We start from the raw sequence: 20,619 nt of genomic DNA, 5'->3' as shown, positions 1-20,619 counted from the left end.
ACAAATGGTCTTGCTGTGTTCTGACAATGTAATGGCTGACAACTTACTTGGTGTTCAATTTCAGAGAAACTTATCCATGCTGACCTTGATGACCGTGCACTGGATGCACTCAAGGAGTTTCCAGTGGATGGAGCATTGACTGTTCTGAAGCAGTTCATGGACTCAAACCTGGAGCATGTGTCCAACAAATCTGCTTATCTCTGCGGGGTAATGAAGACCTATCGACAAAAGAGCAAGGCACAAGGTTAGTTCATATAAGGATGGGTAAAACCATTATTGAGAACATCATTGATAAAACACATGATGTCTGTTGTTCTGATGGCTCAGTTTGTGAGAATGCCAACCTTCCAATTCACCCACCAGCTGCAGGGTGAGTTCAAGTTGCTTTAGGCGCTCACTATTTTCCTGCGACGTGTGGCTGGTGGCAGCTGGCTGGTGGCAGCGGCCGTGATAAAGGTCAGATGACGGCGTAGGGCAGGACCGGATGGTGCCGAGTGTTGCAGCACATTAGGCTTTCGCCATGTGAGTTCTGCGGTTGACACGGAACTGCTTGGTCGGATGGTAGGGGTCAGGGCTGACACAACAGGCACTGCCTAGCGTGAGCTCTGATTCCAGGAATCCATCCACTCAAAAGGGTTGGATTAAATTTTAAAAGAAGAAACCAGGTGGTCCTTGGGACATCAGATGTCACCATGAGATTTGGTGGGCTGTTCAATCAGGTGCAACAATGGAGTGTTAGGCTGAGCTACACATCTGTGAGATAGTGTCCAAGGCCATAGAGCAATGACCTGGGGTGATGTATGAATGTCAGACTGAAAAGTGAACATGCCTGGCTTTTTCTCCGGAGCTTGCAGCGCAGGGGTAATTTCTGTGGCTCATTTTTAATTTATTAATGACAGACTGCAGCAGTCAGATTCCACAGACTTCTTTATGGTAAGAATAGATGACTGACCTAAAATGACCTGGGCCAACATTGTATTGTTGGAAGTATCACCTGGCATAGTTCTTGATGCCTATTGAAATGCAGAAATCAAACCAATTTGCAGGATTTTGGCTGCCATGACCTTAAGGTCACTGAAATGAACACCAGTGACCTTTTGCTTAGGAGAGGTTTCTAGATTCTGGGCAGATGCATGAGGCTGGGGGCACTCTGGACCAATTTGGAATTTGACATTGTTTGACCTTTTTTATGTTGATGTCATGACCTAGAAATCCGAAATTTTGACTCAGATAAGTCCACCTGGATGCCAACCTCAACCCTGTGAATTAGTTGTATCACTCCTCGTGTTTTAGGTGGGGGGGGGGGGGGGGGGGGGAATTGACGTCCCTCCACCCAAGCAAAGGATATTCAACCAGGCACCTGCTTGCATGATAGTTCTTATTTAATCAATCGATTTTTTAGCACATTTTCATGTATTTTGATCTTGATGTGCAGCACATACAGCTGCATGAACATCTCCATGATATAGCCTCGCCTGCTACGTGAGAGGTCATGAACATAACATCGTGGTCACCAGATCATTAACATATTAAGACCCTAACCAGAATGGCAGCTGCACTGATATAGAACGCAGTTAATGGGTAATGTCAGGATATGGTTGGTGGGGAGGTTCACCACGTTCTGCACGTTGTTTGTATTATGACTCCGGACACTCGTGTCGCGCCCGTTTGCCGAGCGTTTTGCGGACTGGCGGAGGCTGAATGGTGTAAGGGCTTTCAGCCCTCCGGAACTCCGTCGCATCGAATACCAAACGGGGTGTCGGAAAAGTTGAGATTGAGGTGAAAGATTGAGTTTTCCAAATGTCATGTCTTGCAAGTTATGCGCTGGGAGCATACTGTCGCTCCATGCGGGGATCCGCGGCCTGGCTAACATAAGGTCAGACTCACGTTTCAACAGGTGGTGCCAGGATAAAATGCAACCTTCTTCGGGTGACTGTGTACTTCCACTGTCGGCTTTGATAGTGTGTAGGTTAAAAAAAACACGTAGGTTTGAAAAACCCCGACCTTGATTTTACAGTCAAACTTAGGCATCGTGGCGTGCGGTGCCACATAACAGTGAACTGCTCAAATCAGCATTGTCACATATTTTGTTGAATTTTACAATAGCCACCATGCACCATGAGTCTGAGCTGTGCGTGTCGCTGAAAGTCAGGTATTCGGTATGATCGTCGTTACTGCTTGCTGTCAGGTCATGCTCCAGAGGGGGTTTAGTTTCTGTGATTGTTATGTTTTGTTGCAGGCCCAGCCTACCCTGCCACTCATGGCCCAGATGAAGACAAGATCAAGGCGATTCTCGATCGCACTGGCTTTACCCTGGATGTCACTACTGGCCAGAGGAAGTATGGGGGTCCCCCACCAAACTGGGAGGGGAAGCAGCCAGGCTCCGGTTGTGAGGCATTTGTTGGAAAGATCCCCAAGGAGCTGTTTGAAGACGAGCTCATTCCACTCTTCGAGAAGTGCGGAGATATCTGGGACCTCAGACTGATGATGGATCCGATGAGCGGCCAGAACAGAGGCTATGCCTTCGTTACATTCACCAACGAAGAAGGTGCAAGGGAGGCTGTGAAACAGGTATGTACAATGCACTTTTGGTTGCATGAGAGGAGATGTATGGCCCAGGATGGGTATGCAGTTTCAATCCAGGAGATTGGATTCAATTAGTATGCTTCAAATGTGCTACTGTTGGCAATGTATAGAAAACCTCAGGTCATGTTGGTTTCGTTTTATACTGAATTGGTTTTTGTGCCAGATCTTCTCTTTGCCGCAGTGGCTGGTAATCAAGGTGGAAAATTTGCGTGTCAATGCTGTTTGTGATCTGCACAGAAAATTTTGTTGAGGTTGCTATTTGTGGTGAGGTTGCTGCGTGTTTCTATTAATTTTTCGGCATTTCTCGTTCCACAGCTCGACAATTACGAGATCAAAAAGGGGAAGACACTCAAAGTCAATATCAGTGTACCCAATCTGCGCCTTTTCGTGGGAAACATTCCTAAATCTAAGGGCAAAGAGGAGATCCTGGAAGAGTTTGGCAAACACACAGGTAAATTTATTTAGGGATTGCTTTGTTTCTGTTCACGAAATTGAGTTTGGTTTCATTTACAGCACTGATAAGAAGCAATGCGCTCCCTGGTGTGCTTCTTTCCCCGCCCGCGCTCACAGGGCATATTAATACGACTGGAACGTGTGATGTGACGGAACGGTGCCGTGTGACCCCGAATGCGTTGTACCCCCGAATGTAAATCCGTCCAATTCTTCGCTCGTCGTAGACCGGGTTGACAAACTACGATGCAATGCTGTGAGGTGTTGAAGGCGATTTTTCGATTTTTTGTGGGGGATTGAAGTCAGTGCTTATGTAAACGTCACATTGACGTAATTCAGCGGCTTGCACGCCCGTTACTATAAATGGGACTTTCCGGTAATGGTAGATTAGGGAAACAATGTACATGACTGCCTTCCCCATTCTGTTCAGTCCCTTGCTGTCTATAGAAGCATATTTGGCAGATCACCCTGTCATGAAATTGTTTTAGTAGGTGTTAATGTCCCAGCCCATCACTGATGTGTCCCCTGACTCATGGCCACTTGCTGTGGTAAACCAATATCAATTAAGGTTGGTCAATAATTCTGTTTTCCTCAGTGCTACCTGTGCTGGCGTCGTACTTTCATGGTGGCGAGCTGCGCTAATTAACAACATAATGCAGGCTTGTGGCACCATCAGTTGTAATACAGGCGCGGATACGTTGTTTCATGAGCCACAAGGTGCTAAGGCGCAATGTCGTGTGGTCTGATTCGCATGTACCGTGACTAGTATTTGTGAAAAATGCTGACATCCGGGAATGGTATTTAGAACTGCTTGCTGCAGCTGGAGCATCATCTAACTGATGGACAATTGTGTTACCTCAGAGGGCCTGGTGGATGTCATCATCTACAGCTCTCCTGATGACAAGAAGAAAAACCGGGGGTTCTGTTTCCTGGAGTATGAGACGCACAAGGCGGCCTCTCTGGCCAAACGGCGTCTGGGGAGTGGAAGAATCAAGGTCTGGAGCTGTGACGTGATCGTTGACTGGGCTGACCCCCAGGAGGAGCCGGACAAGGAGACCATGGCCAAGGTACGTCTGGCGTCGGATAGTTTAAACGTAATTGTCATTGAACCTGTTCTGATTTCTCGCCGCTGCCCTGCAGATTAGCGGTTTCCCTTACTTCAGCGCCCCTTTGTCGGTGTTAATGTCGGAACTAGCGCGGCGGCACTCGCGTACCGTCATTCCCAGCGCCTATTTGGCGTTGGCGATATATGTTGCAACCCGACGGTGGAGACGAGTGAATTTTGATACATGCTTTGTAGGAGATAATCAATAGTATTGGCTTAGTAGGATGGAGTTCATTGTCAGTAAGGGTAGAATGGCCTCTTAGCCAACGCGCTTGCAAGCACTGAATAGCACGGTATTGGGATGGTTACAGCATTTACCACCCTTGATCTGTAGAGAATACGCTGGACCGATTTTCCAGCAGCGCTGGGTACGAGTTCCCGCGGAGGGCGTCCTGTGTGACTGGATTGACCGGCGTGTCAGCTGGCAGCTAGGTTACGGGGCTCAACCTGGGCTCGGGGCGGCCATGCAGTAGCATGGTGTGGCGCACGCGAAACCCTCTACAGTCGTGTATAGATAAGCGCATGCACAATCATCCATTGGACATTGGGTGGCACAACTTTGATGATCGGTTCTGGTTACATGCTACAAGCTGCTTGCCTTGCTTTGCTGTGAAGTCAGTTTGAAGGTGCCACGGCGAACAATTAAGATTAAGAAAAGTGGTTACAAACAGGTGGTACGTGTTCACCTGGCCATGAGTAGTTGGAATCGGTCTTAGTGTAAGGTTTTTGCTGGCCGTTTCCTTTCATATTTTTGAGGACTTAAGATATGTATGGAACTGCCAGTGGTTCAAACATTTTAAAAAAAATTTCTGTTGTGATGTGCACATAGAATTTGTTGCACAGCTCTTGCTCAGGCATTGTCCGGCGATGATTATAGATACCGCGGCGATTATTATGAATACCACTACTGTACGACACTCGAAGACATGTATCCACGTGACAGGTGCTGTCGTTTGGGGCTGGACTCGAAAGGAATGTCTGTCTGGCATGTCCACAGCATATCAAGCATGTTCTAACTACAGCTGTAGTCAGGACTACAGAATGGGTTTGGTCTTGTGTGATGATCATATATGTCTTTTTTGCGTGGCATGCGGAGCCAGTCAAACAGTTCTTTTTACATGTCATGCGGATCGGGTCAAATATTTCTTTTTCGCGTGCCATGCAGAGCCAGTGCTGTCCAGTGGGAGGACAGCAGAGCGTTGTGCTCTGTCAGTTATGATGATTGTATCTGTGTTCTCAATGACACCAATAGTTGAGTCCGGTATGTATTTCCCCAGGTCAAGGTTCTGTATGCTAGAAACCTCACCCAAGAGTGCACGGAGGAGAAGCTGAAGGAGGCTTTTGAAGCACATGGGAAGATTGAACGGGTGAAAAAGATCAAGGACTACGCATTCATCCACTTCGAAGAAAGGGAGAACGCGTTGAAGGTTGGTCCAGCTAGTGGGGCGGATTGGCGCATGCTGCTTCTTTGGGTTTCTTGTGTCCGGAAGACTACAAGTTTCTCTTTTTTCTAGGCAGCAATTTAACGCATGTTCTTCGAAAGAGAAACAAAAACACTCCAGCGGCGTGGCAGTAAACCTCCAAACGGGTCTAACGCCTCGTATTAAATGTCATATCCATAATATAGATGCCGTTACAGCGGACTCGCATTTTGCAGGACCTCTGCGTTTGCGTAAGCCTAAAGTACATCACTAGAAAAGCGTGAAGGATGCTGGCAAATGGAGAGGTCCAAAATGAAGGCATTTCTGGTTGCATCCGTCTGAACCTTTCGCGGTTACCAACATGTCAGTCGACCCGGCCCGTCCCCGGAAAGACTGCTTTTACTCTGTGATCAGATGCTTGCCGACCTCGCCAGCCGCCCATCGAGCGGTTGTAGGACGTACCACTTCGGCTAAATACTGGCCCGACCACAAGTCGAACCACATTGGACTGTTGTAATTTGATTCATGGTACCGTGTCGGATCAAGTTGTTCCACAGCTTCTGTTTCCATGACTGCACACTAGTAGCAAAGCATCGGAGCCAAAAAGTCGACTGTTGGATGCGTTCCAAACTTCATTTCTAGTTTAAATTGCTTCCTTGTAATATTTATGAAAGTTGGGGCAAGAATGTCGAGCACTATTACGTAAGATACGTAGGGCTGCCGTGAGAAGTCCTCATTTTGTACCGCTTGTCTAATCCTGCGATTTAAGAAGCTGACGGCTCATCTTATTTCACTGCTATAGCTGTTCCCCGTGGACGGATGTTTGCTTCATTCGCCTATCACCTGCGTGCTCCGCGCGCACCTGCGTATCCATTTGATGCGATGCTTTTTATGGAAGGCGAACAGGTCGTTTCCTTTCAAAGGAGATAGGAAACAGGTAATGATTGATATGCCTGTTTACAGTGATGTGGAAGGAAGACGTGATATTTTCCTCAGGCACCTAACGTAAAAATAGCGCAAAATTAACGTGCTCAGGTGTGCAAAGTGATTACTCTGGTGTTCTCAGTTGTAACGTAAGTCGCTGGGCCTGTCAGTAGAGTTTGACAAACAGGCCATGTGAAGCTAGTCGCCATAGAATCATGGAGGATCCCGGGAAACGGTCCCGTGACCGTTACCTTGTGGCGGGCAGCTGAGCCGCGCACATATTTGTGGTCGGTGACAGCGACTGAACAGCAAGGAGGAAAGGTGCGCGCCGGTACAAGGCGTGCAAAAATATGAGTTTTCAGCTGTTTTTTTTTTTAGTCTGTATTCTGGGTATATGAGGCTGAGACCGTATTTATCACTATTCCATAACTTTCATGTAGATGATAACCCGGTATGATTCAGGGTGTTTCCTCCATCCAAATAACGCGAGCGGATGCTTGTATGGCTCCATATAGGAGGGCTGCGTGCCAGAGAAGCTCTTATAAACAACTACTGGCCGCAACGCTCATGCCAACTACTGTGGGACGAATTCGGTGAACACGCTATCGCTTCAAGTAGTACTTTATGACGGAGGCTGCGAAGACAGACCCTGTGAACCACGCCCTATAAATGTATTTGTGTTGGGCCACCATTCCCTACGTCATTTTTAACTACGTAGTTTGCCTTTCACGTAATGCTGGACTGTTTTATGGTCGTACAAGTCAGCTACTTGCTTAGGTTCGTTGTGTAACGCTTAATTTTTCAGCAGAATATGTTTCCGGTAAAGATATGAGCGGGGAATTCGCGTGAGGCCTCTCCTCAACGTAAAATGAATAGGCCTGTTACAGTGGGTCCACTTCTGTTGCCTCGCAGGCAATGGAGAGTCTGAACCAGTCGGAGCTGTGCGGGTCAACTATCGATGTGTCGCTGGCGAAGCCACCGTCTGACAAGAAGAAAAAGGAAGAAATGCTCCGGAACCGGGAGAAGAGAATGATGAACATGATGTCTCAGCGAGGGTGAGCTGAAATGTTCTGGGATCTGCTCTTGTATCGGGATGGTCTGCGTCCGGTAACGTTAAGTACCGGCGTTGGCATTGTTCCGTCGAGCACCCCGTTTACGGCACTCTGACTGGCTGTGCGGCTGGTTGGTACATTTGTGTCGTCGATGAAGTTAAAGTGAAAGATGCACACTAGTGCCAGCTGTCTGCTTGCTGTCTGTGCCTCGGGATTCCAGTGAATTTGAACCAGAACAGCCTTACATGATATTCTATATATTGTTTAAAGGGAGCGCTCCACATTTGCATGGACTTTTGCATTAGCCCTGGTCACTGTGCGGTCCACAGCGCAGTTCACAGCGCCTTTGTCTGCTCAGAGTAATATATCGAGATTTAAAAGCTATTGGCAAAGGGCTGTCGGTTGGATGAGCTGGCCTGCCACATTCCCGCTGTCCTCGAAAAGGGTTGAACGTCTGTTGCATGAGGCGAGGATGACATTGTTCTAGAGGACTTTGAACCCCAACGGTATTTTGGGAGCACCTGCCGTAAGGTTGGTTTTAGCTGACCTTGCTACAGTTCAGCAATTAACCGTGATGGGGTTTTCCTTCAAGGTTCCCGATGTTTGCACCGGGCTTCGGTGGAGGCCACCGTGGCTATGCGCGTGGTATGGGTGGTGGCCGGCCACCGATGGGCCGTGGAGACTACGGTAAGTTCTCTGGATATGACTGCTACGCGGAAAACTACTGGTATTACTAACAATCAACGGCGATAACCCCTGTGTATGGGTCCAATGTACTCCAGTGACGCGACACGGACAACTGCTGGCATGAATAACGTCCGGTGGTATCCTGTGAATCGATCCAATGCTCGTCATTGACATCCTTTGTGAACCGATCCTGTGAATGCAGAGGTGTTATTAATTCGACGTGTGCTGTATGTGCGGTGTTTGCGTCACCGGGGTCTTTCAAACTGTTGGAATGCTACCGTTTATGTAATGGTTCTGGCGAGGCTGAATAACCACATGACATTGTGAAGCATGTGTATTGTGCATTGAATTTACTGTACAAAACGGTCGAATTTGTGTTCTGGATACTTGTGATGATTTAAGTTCAAGTGATGCAATAAATGTCACAATATCGTGTCCGATGGTTTACCTTTTCCATCATGAATCCTGCCAGCCGAATCACAACTTCTGAAACACTTCTCCATTTCCCCTGGATCCTACCATCTACGTATCGCTACTTGGTGAGAATTTATACTTTCCTCTCTTAATGTCGCTCACACTATGACTGGCTTTTTCTGGACCTCTCTTTTCCTTCGTGTGACTGATTGACAAAATCGATGCGTTTTGCTCCATTATGAACATGTGGAACAAAATTTATGCCTGTTTCGTATGTGGCACGCAGGTGGTAACATTTGCTATTGGTCTTTCTAGATGTCGATTATGATTACGATTACGACATGTACGGATATGGAGATTATCGAGGTGGCTACAGCGATCCATATTACGACGAGTACTCTAACGACGATTATTATTACGATTATCCGGCAAGCTCTCCGGCTCCCCGTGGAAGGGGCAAACCTCCAATGGTGGGTGCTCTTTAATTTTTGGCCTGTTACTAAATTCATCCTAAATTGCTGCAAAATGTGTAGTATTAGATACATGGTGTCTGTATTAGCTACATATACATTTTTTGATATTTTGTCCTTGATCGAAATATTCGCGAGCGTTGCATCGGTAAAAGCATGTTACTGTTCGTAGCCATGTTTGAGTCTTGGTTTAGTTGTGAACCCGAAGCTGTCAAAATGGTAAGAAAATTGTCATCGCCAGTCATGGTGCCCTTTCCGTTTCCTGGTCCCCGACCTCTACAGCAAAGGCTCACGTGGCAACGGCTGTGGTGGTCGCATGACCGCTCCAAAAACCTGCCGCTAAGTGACCCGCTTCTGTTTTCAGGCTGGCCGTTCCCGTGGGGTTATGGGGCCTCGTGGGCGCGGCGGTGGCCCGGTGCCGCTTCGTGGGACTCCTATGGCCAGGGGTACAGCAACTGGTCGTGGAATGGCCAGGGGCATGCGCCGTGGGGTGGGCAGAGGGGTCGCCAGGGGAGCAGGCTTACCAGGTTAGCAACATACATTCAGGTCGCGCCGTTCAAAGTCAGTTCCGTATGTGAGCTGTGGAGTGCATTTGCGGGAAGCATTATTCACATAGAAGACAATTGTAATAGCCTTATTCCTCGGTGAACAAACCAGGAGAATGAAGATATAGATGAGTTGATATTTCAGTAGCGCTTTTGTCGAACCAAAGCAAAAATGAATAAAAAACTACGTCCAAAATTGATGTCCAAAATGTGTTTAATTCACTTCTGCTTTTGTTTCGATAAAAGTGTGTTACCAAAATAGCAACCCATCTTTATCCCCATTCTCGTTTTTTTATCCGAGAAAGGAGTATATTACTGCTGCCTCGGTTCTGTATGGATTGAAGCTCAGTCACAAAGTATTTGCGTTATGGACTTGGGCCTTAGGTAATGTTCATTTCACCTTACAAACTGTACGTGCGTGCGGCCCCAGCAATCGGCTTGCTGTAAACCTCAGTAAGCAATTGGCAGCAGGGGCATCTCGTTTCCAGGCCATAATCCATTGTGCGTTAGTTGAAACCTGCATGAGCGATGAGTCAAGCTTTTGATTGACTTTCAGGTAAGAGGAAGTTCGATGGAGGACATCAAATCCAGGGGGAGTATAAACGGCGCCAACCAAACAGCAACTGGGGAAGCAATCCCATACCGCAGCAGCCACTGCACAACAACGGCTACCGGGGCCGCGGCAATCACGAGTTCTACATGGACTCGTACGGCGAGCATTGGTAGCGGGGCAGTGTGCTCGCGGAGTTCGTCACTTCCGCCTCGAGGTCGGCGTCATCGGACATCAACAGTGAGCAGCGAGCCGGCTCAGCTCAGGGTTCGTGCGACCAGATCTCAAGCGAGTGAACGAAGTGACAACAGAAGACGGCGTCCTGGTCGGGGAGACCGGCGACCGGAAACCAAGCATTGAGACTGTCCATCGACAGAGTGGCCATTCCATCTCTAGGCCGGATCATCTTAAGTGATCGCCATTTGGTATAAACGTCAGAACATTTTCACTTCAAAAAGCGCTCACTGAAGCAGGCTCCTGTACTGGGTTTGTTGTTCTGAAGAAAGGAATCCCCATTTCTAGGTAGTGCAGTCGTGGAAACAACGGGATTTTGGTTCTTGTTGGCGTCCATCGCGCTTCAGCTGCGATATTGTTTCACGTGTGCTGTGTTGCCGTGCGCTGTCCAACCGTCATGCATTTGAACTGTACATAATGTGTATGCGTGCTCAGTGCCCTTTACTATACTTGTCGCTTACGTGGTGTCTTGCGGCCGCTAGCTGATTGATTCGAGACGTCTTTTTTGGCCTGGTTTCTCTTTCCGGACTCTGCCGCTGGCTACAGATGCGATTTTTACCTTTAGAACGTTATCGACACCGAGAACTATTTCTTTCATATGGGAGAGAATACATCGGGCACACGGTGTTGTTTGTGTCGGTTGCAGTTTGCCAAGCGTCATCTGCCTTCCATGAACGCCGAGGTTGCTCTTCGCGCTGTGGGCTCCCAATTGCCGAGCTTCGTGGTTACGCAGGGAAGAAAGGGCTGCGGATCGTAGCGAGACAGCTGGTTTCCTGCTGGCATGTGATGAGAAGGTGGAGTTGTAACTGAGAGTGCCTAGTGCAGAACGAGATGAAGTATGAATATGAGTATCGTAGTGTAATAAGTATCCTCACTTCAGACCTGGCGTCGGGTAAGCAGTTGTGAGTGCGCCGTCGCTCTGGTGAAGACCCCATCCATCAAATTTGTGTGAAGATGGTGACGGGATGCCACACGTCTATTGCGTTATCGCAAAAACGCAGGCGCCAGCAATTTCCGGTACGGGGTCTGTTATTCAGGAAAGAATGCAAACTCATCCGTGCAATGTGCAATTTGTGTCGTTTCACACTTAATTCAAGTTGTATTTGTGTCACGTTTTCATATGGACGTGAGAGACGCATCGGTCGGCGTGGCGGGTAATATCCTGAGCCTCGTCAAGCAAGCCATGGAGGGCTCGGGACGCCCGGTAAATCACCCAGGCAATGTGGGCGCTCCGCGTCAGATGGCGGGGGTGCACTGTTGGTCGCGCCGATTAGTGGGTACGGGGACGGTGGCAGTCCGGCAATAATGACTCACTTGGTTATGAGCCTAGCTCGGGATGCTCCTGCCTGACGCCCGCTCCTGACGAAGTGCAGTGACAGCTCAGGCGCATTAGCATGGTGGGACGCAGCAGCCCCGTATCGATCTCGCGCAGAAGGGGAGACTGCGACGCGCCGTTCAGCGTTTGTTGTCTGCTCGCGTGCTGGGTTTGACAATCGTACTAATATCAGAGTACTGAATGAGGGGAGCGGTGGCGGTGGTGGTGGTGGGGGCGTAAAGCGGTGATCGTCAACGTACCATAAACCGAGATAGCCATTTGAGTCTGTATCAGGGCTGACAGCTATGCATTTCGGCAATGGCTTATCTCACTCGGCATCGATCGGTTCGCCGTCCTTGTTCAGTCTCCCAGCGTACAGTAGCCAACAGCTCCGGTGAGGAACTGACTGCTATCCTGGGCTGTCGTCATCGGCCCAGAAGTCCCGGCCCCGCCCCCCCCCCCCACGGCGTTTCATTTTCCGCCCCTTTCCAACAGCCTCGGGATGGTCACACCCTAACCCTTTCTTATCGCATTATCTGCCGCTTTCCTTACCTTTTCCTCTGGTCGGTGAGACGCAGCCAACGGACAGGCCCTGGCCCATGCGCTGTTTTCTGCTGGTGCCTGGCGCTGCCTAGAGCGGAAGGTCCCAGTTGTCGGTGGTTCGAGCGCCCGTAGGACGCGTAAATCGTCCAAACGGGCCGTAAAGCATAACCAGCATCCCGAGCCTAAAACGTTCCCGGATTCAAAAAATAGAGCCACTAAGCGATGATTGAAGGGACCCTCTAGTATGAAAGGAAACCCTGGACCCAATTTCATCCCCCCTGCGCGCAATCCTGACTGGGCTTGTGCCTCTGATTCCTCTTTCACCGGGACGAGAAACGCTTTCCAGTCGCTCCTGATATCTTCGGAATAACGTGAAGTAGTTACGTTTGGACGCGTTCTTTCAATGTGAACAAACAGCCGCTTCCTCGAAGCAAATCGTCCCACCACCACAGCGAACATCCTCGAGTTGAATAACAACGGGCCTAGGATGTTTTCTGTTCAGAAATTCATGTGGTGCTCTGCCAGACATCGGCAGCGTCCAATGCCGCCGTGCGTATCGATCTGATAAGGGTGCGCCTGCGCCGGGCCGACGCCACGAGACCGTAGGGGGCCGTGGCCTGGCCACAGCGGGCAGACCGTGGTTGGCTAGGCACGAGAGCGGGGTACCGTCCAGCTGCAGCGGACAGACTGGCAGACTGAGCACGAGGCCGCCAGCGTACCGGGCACAGTGGGCAGACGGCGGCGGAGGTCGGACTAACGCCCGTCTGTCAGCGCAAACCAGAGCCGTAAGTAGCTAAGCACGGGTCGGCGCAGGCAGTCCGACTGGGAGGATCCAAGTGTGCGGACTGCGGGCGTCAGTCAACACTCGCGTTCAGTCACTGCGTGCCTTCGACGTAGTCAGTACGTGCCCTTCGCGTCCAGTCACTGCGTGCCTTCCGCGTAGTCGACGTGCGCCTTTCGCGTTAAGTCTGTGCGTGCCTTCCATGTAAAGTCAACGCGTGCATTTCGCGTCAGGCCAATGCATGCTTTCCGCGTAAAGTCGATGCGTGCCTTCCGCGCGCCTTCCGCGGAAATCAGGCCACGCGTAAACCTCCGCGGAAGTTGTGCGAGCCTTTCCATTCGGATGTGCGTATGCCGTGATGTCATTTCACGCACGTCGTCACTCGGTTTCGGAATCGAGATGCTCAGCGTCACACCGAAGTGAAAGCCTTGGGGCGGCGAGTACCTATCCGGCGGAAGCAGCACCCCATTTGTGGCCTGATTCTGCCATTGAAATATGTGCATTCTGCATCTCACCTCTTTGATCCATTTACATCACCCCTCGCGCGGTCCCTAGTGTGGTCTAATGGGAATCAACATGTAGGTGCTTGATATAAGCTAGGAAGGCATTGCTCTGGTTTCGACATCATGGGTTCAGAATTCTCATCTCGACTGTTGTCGATTTCCGATGTGACAGAAGGTACGAGTTAAACAACTCGTCATATTGTCAGCAATCCACGTTTCAAGTTGTGCTTTGATGACGAATTATACCATGATGACTCGTAATCATTCTACATCATGATCATTATAAGACACTTGCACAGCTTGAAACGCCGATAATTGACAGCATGAGCCATGTTTGCTTGATAGCGTCGTTAGTCAGTAGACAACCCTGACATATTGAGGATCGATAACTGTTAGCGTAAGAATTCCGAGCTCATTCAGTGTACTTGGTGAGGCCCTGTTCTTGAGGTCAGTTTCAGTGGGCAGCTGAGGGTTAATGAACCCTGTCTCGCGAAACAACAAACCAGACACTAAGTTACGTGTTAATGTTGCATGGAGGGTTCTGTAGAGCGCCGCCTTTCTGTACACCACACCGTCAGCGTGACAGGCGATCCATCAAGAGTCGGGGACCCTCGCCCCCCCCCCCCCCCCCCCTCCCCCGTCGGCGGAACCCATCAGCGGCGGCGCCACTCCCCGCAGCGTCAGGTCGACGCCGCGCTGGTAAGGCGCACCGCGCGTGTTGCAGGCTGAAGCGGGCGTCGCCCGGCGGGCCCGGCCGGTCCCGGCCAGCATGCCATGAAGAAGCAGAACATCCGCACGCTCTCGCTGATCGTCTGCACGCTCACCTACCTGCTGGTGGGTGCGGCCGTGTTCGACTCGCTCGAGTCGGAGCACGAGGTGCGCACGCTCCATCTGCTGACCAGTGAGTACCGTCGTGTGGGCTGCCGCCCCGGAAAAGAAAGGCCAAATCGCTTCCTGTTACCAATTACGAGTACTTGTGGCCCATGCGAGGATGGGTCTGTCCTGAAACTGATGCGACCGTGCAGCCCGTTTGAAGTAATCAATCTTTCAGATGTGTGTGATAAAGTGAGTCATTTTGCGCAACCGCTACCTAGACCCAATTTGGTAATCATCTCAATGAATAAGTGGATTCATTTTACCGGTACAATCAGATGCGATTTACGTATTTCTTCTTTGGAGCAGTGACGCAGGCAGAGACAGGTACGCCTGGTTAACCATCAGATTATGCGTGATGTTCCCATCCCTCTCAAAATGGTTTCCGCAACCGTATCTCCACAGAAACAGCGCCCTGCCGCTATGGAACAGACTGAAATCACTAGATCCCTGAGTCCACTGCCACAATTTCATAGTGAAAACAGGCGGAGCCGAGTTCATCGTTGTGATTCTACCGTCCGAGACTGTCTGGGTATGACCCCGATCTCCATCCGGTTCCGCGGAGATGTTGTGGATGACAAATCTAGAAGAAAAAAATCCTGGCATGCTTTCAGACAAGACTGTCACCTGAGACACGCACACCTCGTCAAAAGATGTCATCTGAGACACGCACACCTCGTCAAAAGAGGCCCGACATGCTCATCGGTCTGGCCCACATTGGTAATCAGACACCCTCTCCCGTCAATATTTCTCAGCGTCTCGGTCATTTCGCGCTCCCCTACTGCCTGACAGCTTTTTGACAGTAGCTCGAAAAACATGGGTTTCAAAAACGCTGAGTCAAGGACTCAAGTGTGTTCGGCTCAAGGTAGATCACATGTATGTGCGACTGAAGCTTGCTGACTCACCGCCCGCCGGCTGACACGTGCGATTGAAGTTTGCTGACCCACCGCCTGCCAGTTATCGAGGTGCATCCTCTAAACTTCCTACATAAATTCACAGTACTGGCCAACTCCCGGGTCTCCCCCCCCCCCCCTCCGTGTCCTCTCAAGCGTGGCGTCTGTCTAATGGTACTTCGTCACGCGGACCAGATTTCCTCTTCTCGGAGGTCCCGAATGCACCTATCACCAAATCCAGGGGGCCGGATGCTGGAAACCAGCCTGAGGACGAAGCATGTACTTTCTATATTTTTGTTGTTACGACAGGGCTAACCCGGCGGTTAGTAACATGGAAGTATTAATCATCCTCAATCCTAACGACATAATAACGATATCATAATGAAAAGTTCCTTGAAAAACTTTCGCGCGTCCCAGGTAGGATCTTATGGGGTCAGCGTTGGCGCCACCATGTGGAATATTAACCAGGTAGGTATTTTGGAGAGCAATGTAGCGGTGTCTCCCCTCGTGTAGTTGGAAGTGTCGACTGGACCAGTGCCCCTATTCATGCCGCACGACCAGGGTTTGTCTTTGCTAAAGCCAACGATGCCCGTCTGAAAATCAAACAGCCTATGAGATAAAACCAAACAATTTTACAACGTCATTCGCCCACATGCAACGGCACGCGCTCTCCCCCTCGCTGGCTGTGTCCCTCAGATCCATTGATCGGTGTTTTCCTCTGACCGCATGCGGTGCTACAGACATGAGCTACATGATCAGGAGTAAGTACAACATCTCCGACGACGACTACCAGATCGTGGAAACGGTGGTCACCAAGTCGGCGCCGTTCGGGGCCGGCAACCAGTGGAAGTTCTCCGGAGCCTTCTACTACGCCATCACGGTGCTTACCACCATAGGTAACGACGAAGGGGAATTGGCACAAAAGTAATGTCCAGTCCCGATGGGATAATGAGCAGCATTTGTTTTACCTCGGAGAACTGTCAACTCCCCGCGATGGTCCGTAACCAAGGAGGATATGGGGAGTCTGGCCGCCGTAGACACGTCATTGAAAAGTTCACGCCTCGTTCATCAGCATGTTCATTTACATACGTTAACGTTACTCCTTACCGAACAAACCGTAGAAAATCATCTCGCTCATCATCTGATTCAAGGCGTGGACATCGGCGTTCATGCACTGTTACAAAGCGTTTGGAAACGGATAGGTGGTGCGGTGCGAGGCATCCGTTCTGGCGTTTTCTGCCCAGTTAACTGAATCCGTCTGTCCCTTTCCATGACCGGTCAGGTTCGCCTCATTCTGTGACCAACAGAACCCGTGCCTGACCGTTCCGTCCCGCTCGCCCCGATTCCCGCTCTGTGGCCGGCGGGGCCCGTCTCTGACTCCCTCTCTATGACCGGCTGGGCCCGTCTCTGACTCCTGCTATATGACCACCGGAGCCCGTCCCTGACTCCCGCTATATGACCGCCGAAGCACGTCTCTGACTCCCGCTCTATGACCGCCGGAGCACGTCTCTGACTCCTGCTCTGTGGCCGGCAGCGCCCGTCTCTGACTCTCGCTCTGTGCCCGGTGGGGCCCGTCTCTGACTCCCGCTCTATGACCGCCGGAGCCCGTCTCTGACTCCCGCTCTATGACCGCCGTAGCACGTCTCTGACTCCCGCTTTATGACCGCCGGAGCACGTCTCTGACTCCTGCTCTGTGGTCGGCAGCGCCCGTCTCTGACTCCCGCTCTATGGCCGCCGGAGCCCGTCTCTGACTCCCGCTCTGTGGCCGGCAGCGCCCGTCCCTGACTCCCGCTATATGGCCGCAGGAGCCCGTCTCTGACTCCCGCTCTATGACCGCCGGAGCACGTCTCTGACTCCTGCTCTGTGGCCGGCAGCGTCCGTCTCTGACTCCCGCTCTGTGCCCGGTGGGGCCCGTCTCTGACTCCCGCTATATGACCGCCGGAGCCCGTCTCTGACTCCCGCTCTATGACCGCCGGAGCACGTCTCTGACTCCCGCTCTATGAGCGCCGGAGCACGTCTCTGACTCCTGCTCTGTGGCCGGCAGCGCCCGTCTCTGACTCCCGCTCTGTGACCGCAGGAGCCCGTCTCTGACTCCCGCTCTATGACCGCCGGAGCACGTCTCTGACTCCCGCTCTATGACCGCCGGAGCACGTCTATGACTCCTGCTCTGTGGCCGGCAGCGCCCGTCTCTGACTCCCGCCCTATGACCGCCGGAGCACGTCTATGACTCCTGCTCTGGCCGGCAGCGCCCGTCCCTGACTCCCGTTCTGTGACCGGCAGCGCTCGTCCCTGACTCCCGCTCTGTGGCCGGCAGCGCCCGTCCCTGACTCTCGCTCTGTGGCCGGCAGCGCCCGTCCCTGACTCCCGCTCTGTGACCGGCGGGGCCCGTCCCTGACTCCCGCTCTGTGACCGGTGGGGCCCGTCCCTGACTCCCGCTCTGTGACCGCAGGATACGGGCACTCGACGCCGCGAACCGTGGGCGGTAAAGTCTTCACCATGTGCTACGCGCTGGCCGGCATCCCGCTGGGCCTGGTGATGTTCCAGAGCATCGGCGACCGCGTCAACCGCGCCAGCTCCATCGTGATCCGCTGCGTGAAGCGGCTGCTGAAGTGTAGCTCGCAGGAGGCGTCCGAGCTGAACCTCATCTGCGCCGTGTTCACGCTCAGTGTGCTTGTGATCACGGGCGGCGCGGCCGCCTTCAGCCGCGAGGAGGGCTGGACCTACTTCGATTCGGTGTACTACTGCTTCATCACGCTCACCACCATCGGCTTCGGCGACATGGTGGCGCTGCAGCAGGACAACGCGCTCAACCGGCGCCCTGACTACGTGGTGTTCGCGCTCGTGTTCATCCTGTTCGGACTGGCGGTGGTGGCGGCCAGTCTGAACCTGCTCGTGCTGCGCTTCGTCACCATGAACACGGAGGACGAGAAGCGTGACGAGGCCGAAGCGCTGCAGGTGAGGCAGGCAGCCCTGAAACGCCCGGAGCTCCCAGAGTTCACGTGGCGTGTAAATGTAGGCACCACGGCCCAAAGCACACGCCGCCGCCGGTCCAATTTGGCCGCGGCGCCCGTCAGTCCCCCCAGGATCGATTTCATCCTACGGCCTGCAAGCATAATACCTCCGGCTTAGGAGCTTGCCTGTCGTCTTTTCGTGGGCTCTAGGGTTCTTTGTTCTCGCCAACCCAAGGGCGTTCGGGTTTATCCTAGCTTTGCTTGATAAATAGACAGAGGCAATTTCCTGTGGTGGGCTGTTGGCCCAAAAAATTACGCTAAGCGGAGCACGGAAAAAGGACGCAAACAACTGTTACTCAAAACAGTTAACGTCACGTGTTCCAACTAAACTTAGTGCAGTGTCTACTCGCGCTATTGGATAGTGTAGCACACAATCACGCAGTCACATACTGCCAGAATCAAGCGGGTAAACATGTCAGCTTCTATTTGCTCCTGTTCCTACAGCCAAGTTTGCTATACCTGCCGCCTCCGGGTCGCCTGCACGCCTGTGGCTTGCGTGACCAGCACCCTCCGCCGCCATCACGCCACTCATGTCCCGCAGGCGGCACAGGAGACGGTGCAGCTCGAGGGTGACGTCATCACAGCCCGCGGCGCCAGTCTGGTGACGCGCGAGCACCGCGCCTCGCTCGGTGACGTCACCAGCGTGTGCAGCTGCCGCTGCGCGTCCTGCTGGCCACCGCTGCCCTTGCCGGGCAACAGGTGAGCTGCCGCTGTCACGGGCTCGTCCCCGCTAAACCGCCTGCGCGCCCGGCAACATCAGTGGTGACGCAAGTCACGGGCTCGCCGGACAGGGCGGTCACGGCGAGCGCGCACTCTCTCTACAAGCGGAGCAGAAACAACCCATAACTGATCACGTGGATGGATTCAAAGATCAGCAGCAGTTCGAGAGGCAACACGAGGATTGAAGGCGCTACGCGAACAGCTGAGAAATGACAAGATGCTGGTCTATACGTGTTACGTTACTCAGGTGTCGCTTTTTGCGTTGAAAAAACAAAGGCAACGAATTTTGCGCGGCAGCAACATCCACAGAAGCCTTTCAAACGGAATCCATCGTTTCGGAGAACGCCCGCACAAAACGGAGCGAAAAAATAACGCTTCCGACCTGCTGAAATGCTATCGATTTTGATCCTGGGGGAAGTTCGCGGCTGCTCGTTACCCGCAGCCTTTACCGAATCAATACGGGCGATCCTGCTGCGGCTCGTGGCCCGGCCGCGACAGCACCGCCGATAGCACGTAAATTCCGGACTCACACCGAAAACAACCAAAACGAGAACTCATCCTAGCAGAAGCCGAGCTTTGTCCGCGCTAGACTGGTGTCCATCCGTCCACCCGAGTTCCTGATGATCTCGGTGCCCAAATCTTCCGACAGCTTATTTTTAATCGGGGGCACGGTCACGACCGGGACGGCCATTCATTGGTGGACGCTGTTTGCAAGCAGGCTTAGACACCCTTCAACGCTGGGATGCTGATTAAGGGCACCGTACCCATCGTGCTACTTTCACAGAGGCTATTCTTTTATCGTAATGGTTCTTGGTTTACGCCAGATCTGAACGATAGCGCGCCCGGACTGAATAAAGTGGGACGTTAATCAACGTCTCCACAGGGATGTGGTAACCGCAACACCACTGCCCACCAAGAACCACATGCCAGCATCGCGAGACACCATTGCTCCGTGAAATGTTCTGTGTGCGCGCTGTTGCCTGCCGGTAAAACACCGGTAATGCACCGGTAATGCCGCGGTAATGTGCCGGGAAGACACCGGGCCATTGTCGGTCCGTGCGGCGTCCCGTGACGTATGTCGCCCTCCTCCCTCCCCACAGGCGAGGCACCAGCAGCCGCTCGTCGCGGCACTCGCGCCGCCTGCTGTCCAGGACCGACACCCTGGAGACGCCCAGTCCGACGGTGGAGGAACTGCTGACCGCTTGCCGGCCCCGCCTCAGTGGCGCCGCCAAGCGGGGCTCCGTGTAACCAGCCAGCGTCGGGCCGAGGTCGGCCGCGCCCCGGGCCCGGGTCGGGACCGCTGCCGGTCAGACACGGGAGTCGGGAGCGGCGGCGGGGCCGTCGGTCAGCCGCGCAGGCCAGGGCTCAAATCCGGGTGGCGAGGCGGTCCGGCCGGGCGGAGCGCGGATGTGGGGACGTGGCGGCACGCCCCCCCCCCCCCCAGGTCTCGTGGAGTTCAGCGTTAGCCCGCGCTGGTAAATGGAGATAACTCGCTGCTGAAAAATGGGCTGTCCCTCACTTTTGGGGATAATCCTATGCCCT

General features: G+C 52.4%; 2 protein-coding genes across 2 annotated transcripts; both read left to right on the top strand.

The window, feature by feature from the left end:
• Window positions 1-64: 64 nt before the first annotated feature.
• LOC119100815 (heterogeneous nuclear ribonucleoprotein R) lies at window positions 65-11,065 on the top strand (the record flags this gene model as incomplete). The annotated part of the gene is given in 10 exon segments (XM_037223964.1): window positions 65-244; window positions 2,240-2,571; window positions 2,902-3,037; window positions 3,898-4,103; window positions 5,419-5,568; window positions 7,399-7,541; window positions 8,131-8,225; window positions 8,955-9,109; window positions 9,474-9,636; window positions 10,211-11,065. Coding segments are annotated over 10 exon segments (1,730 nt in total), but the record flags the coding sequence as incomplete, so codon positions are not given.
• A 1,916-nt stretch (window positions 11,066-12,981) lies between these two features.
• Window positions 12,982-20,513, top strand: LOC119101485 (two pore potassium channel protein sup-9). Its single transcript, XM_037224823.1, has 6 exons — window positions 12,982-13,081; window positions 14,305-14,481; window positions 16,087-16,242; window positions 17,796-18,301; window positions 18,899-19,056; window positions 20,178-20,513. The coding sequence occupies exons 2-6, from the start codon at window positions 14,355-14,357 to the stop codon at window positions 20,323-20,325; spliced, it is 1,095 nt and encodes a 364-aa protein (XP_037080718.1). The 5' UTR covers window positions 12,982-13,081; window positions 14,305-14,354; the 3' UTR covers window positions 20,326-20,513.
• The last annotated feature ends 106 nt before the right edge of the window (window positions 20,514-20,619 follow it).

This window comes from Pollicipes pollicipes, unplaced genomic scaffold (genome assembly GCF_011947565.3).
Source record: "Pollicipes pollicipes isolate AB1234 unplaced genomic scaffold, Ppol_2.1 Scaffold_4881;HRSCAF=5763_pilon_pilon_pilon, whole genome shotgun sequence".
Lineage (NCBI taxonomy): Eukaryota > Metazoa > Arthropoda > Thecostraca > Pollicipedomorpha > Pollicipedidae > Pollicipes > Pollicipes pollicipes.
Note: the sequence above shows the minus strand (reverse complement) of the source record. Positions and strands in the feature narration are given on the sequence as shown.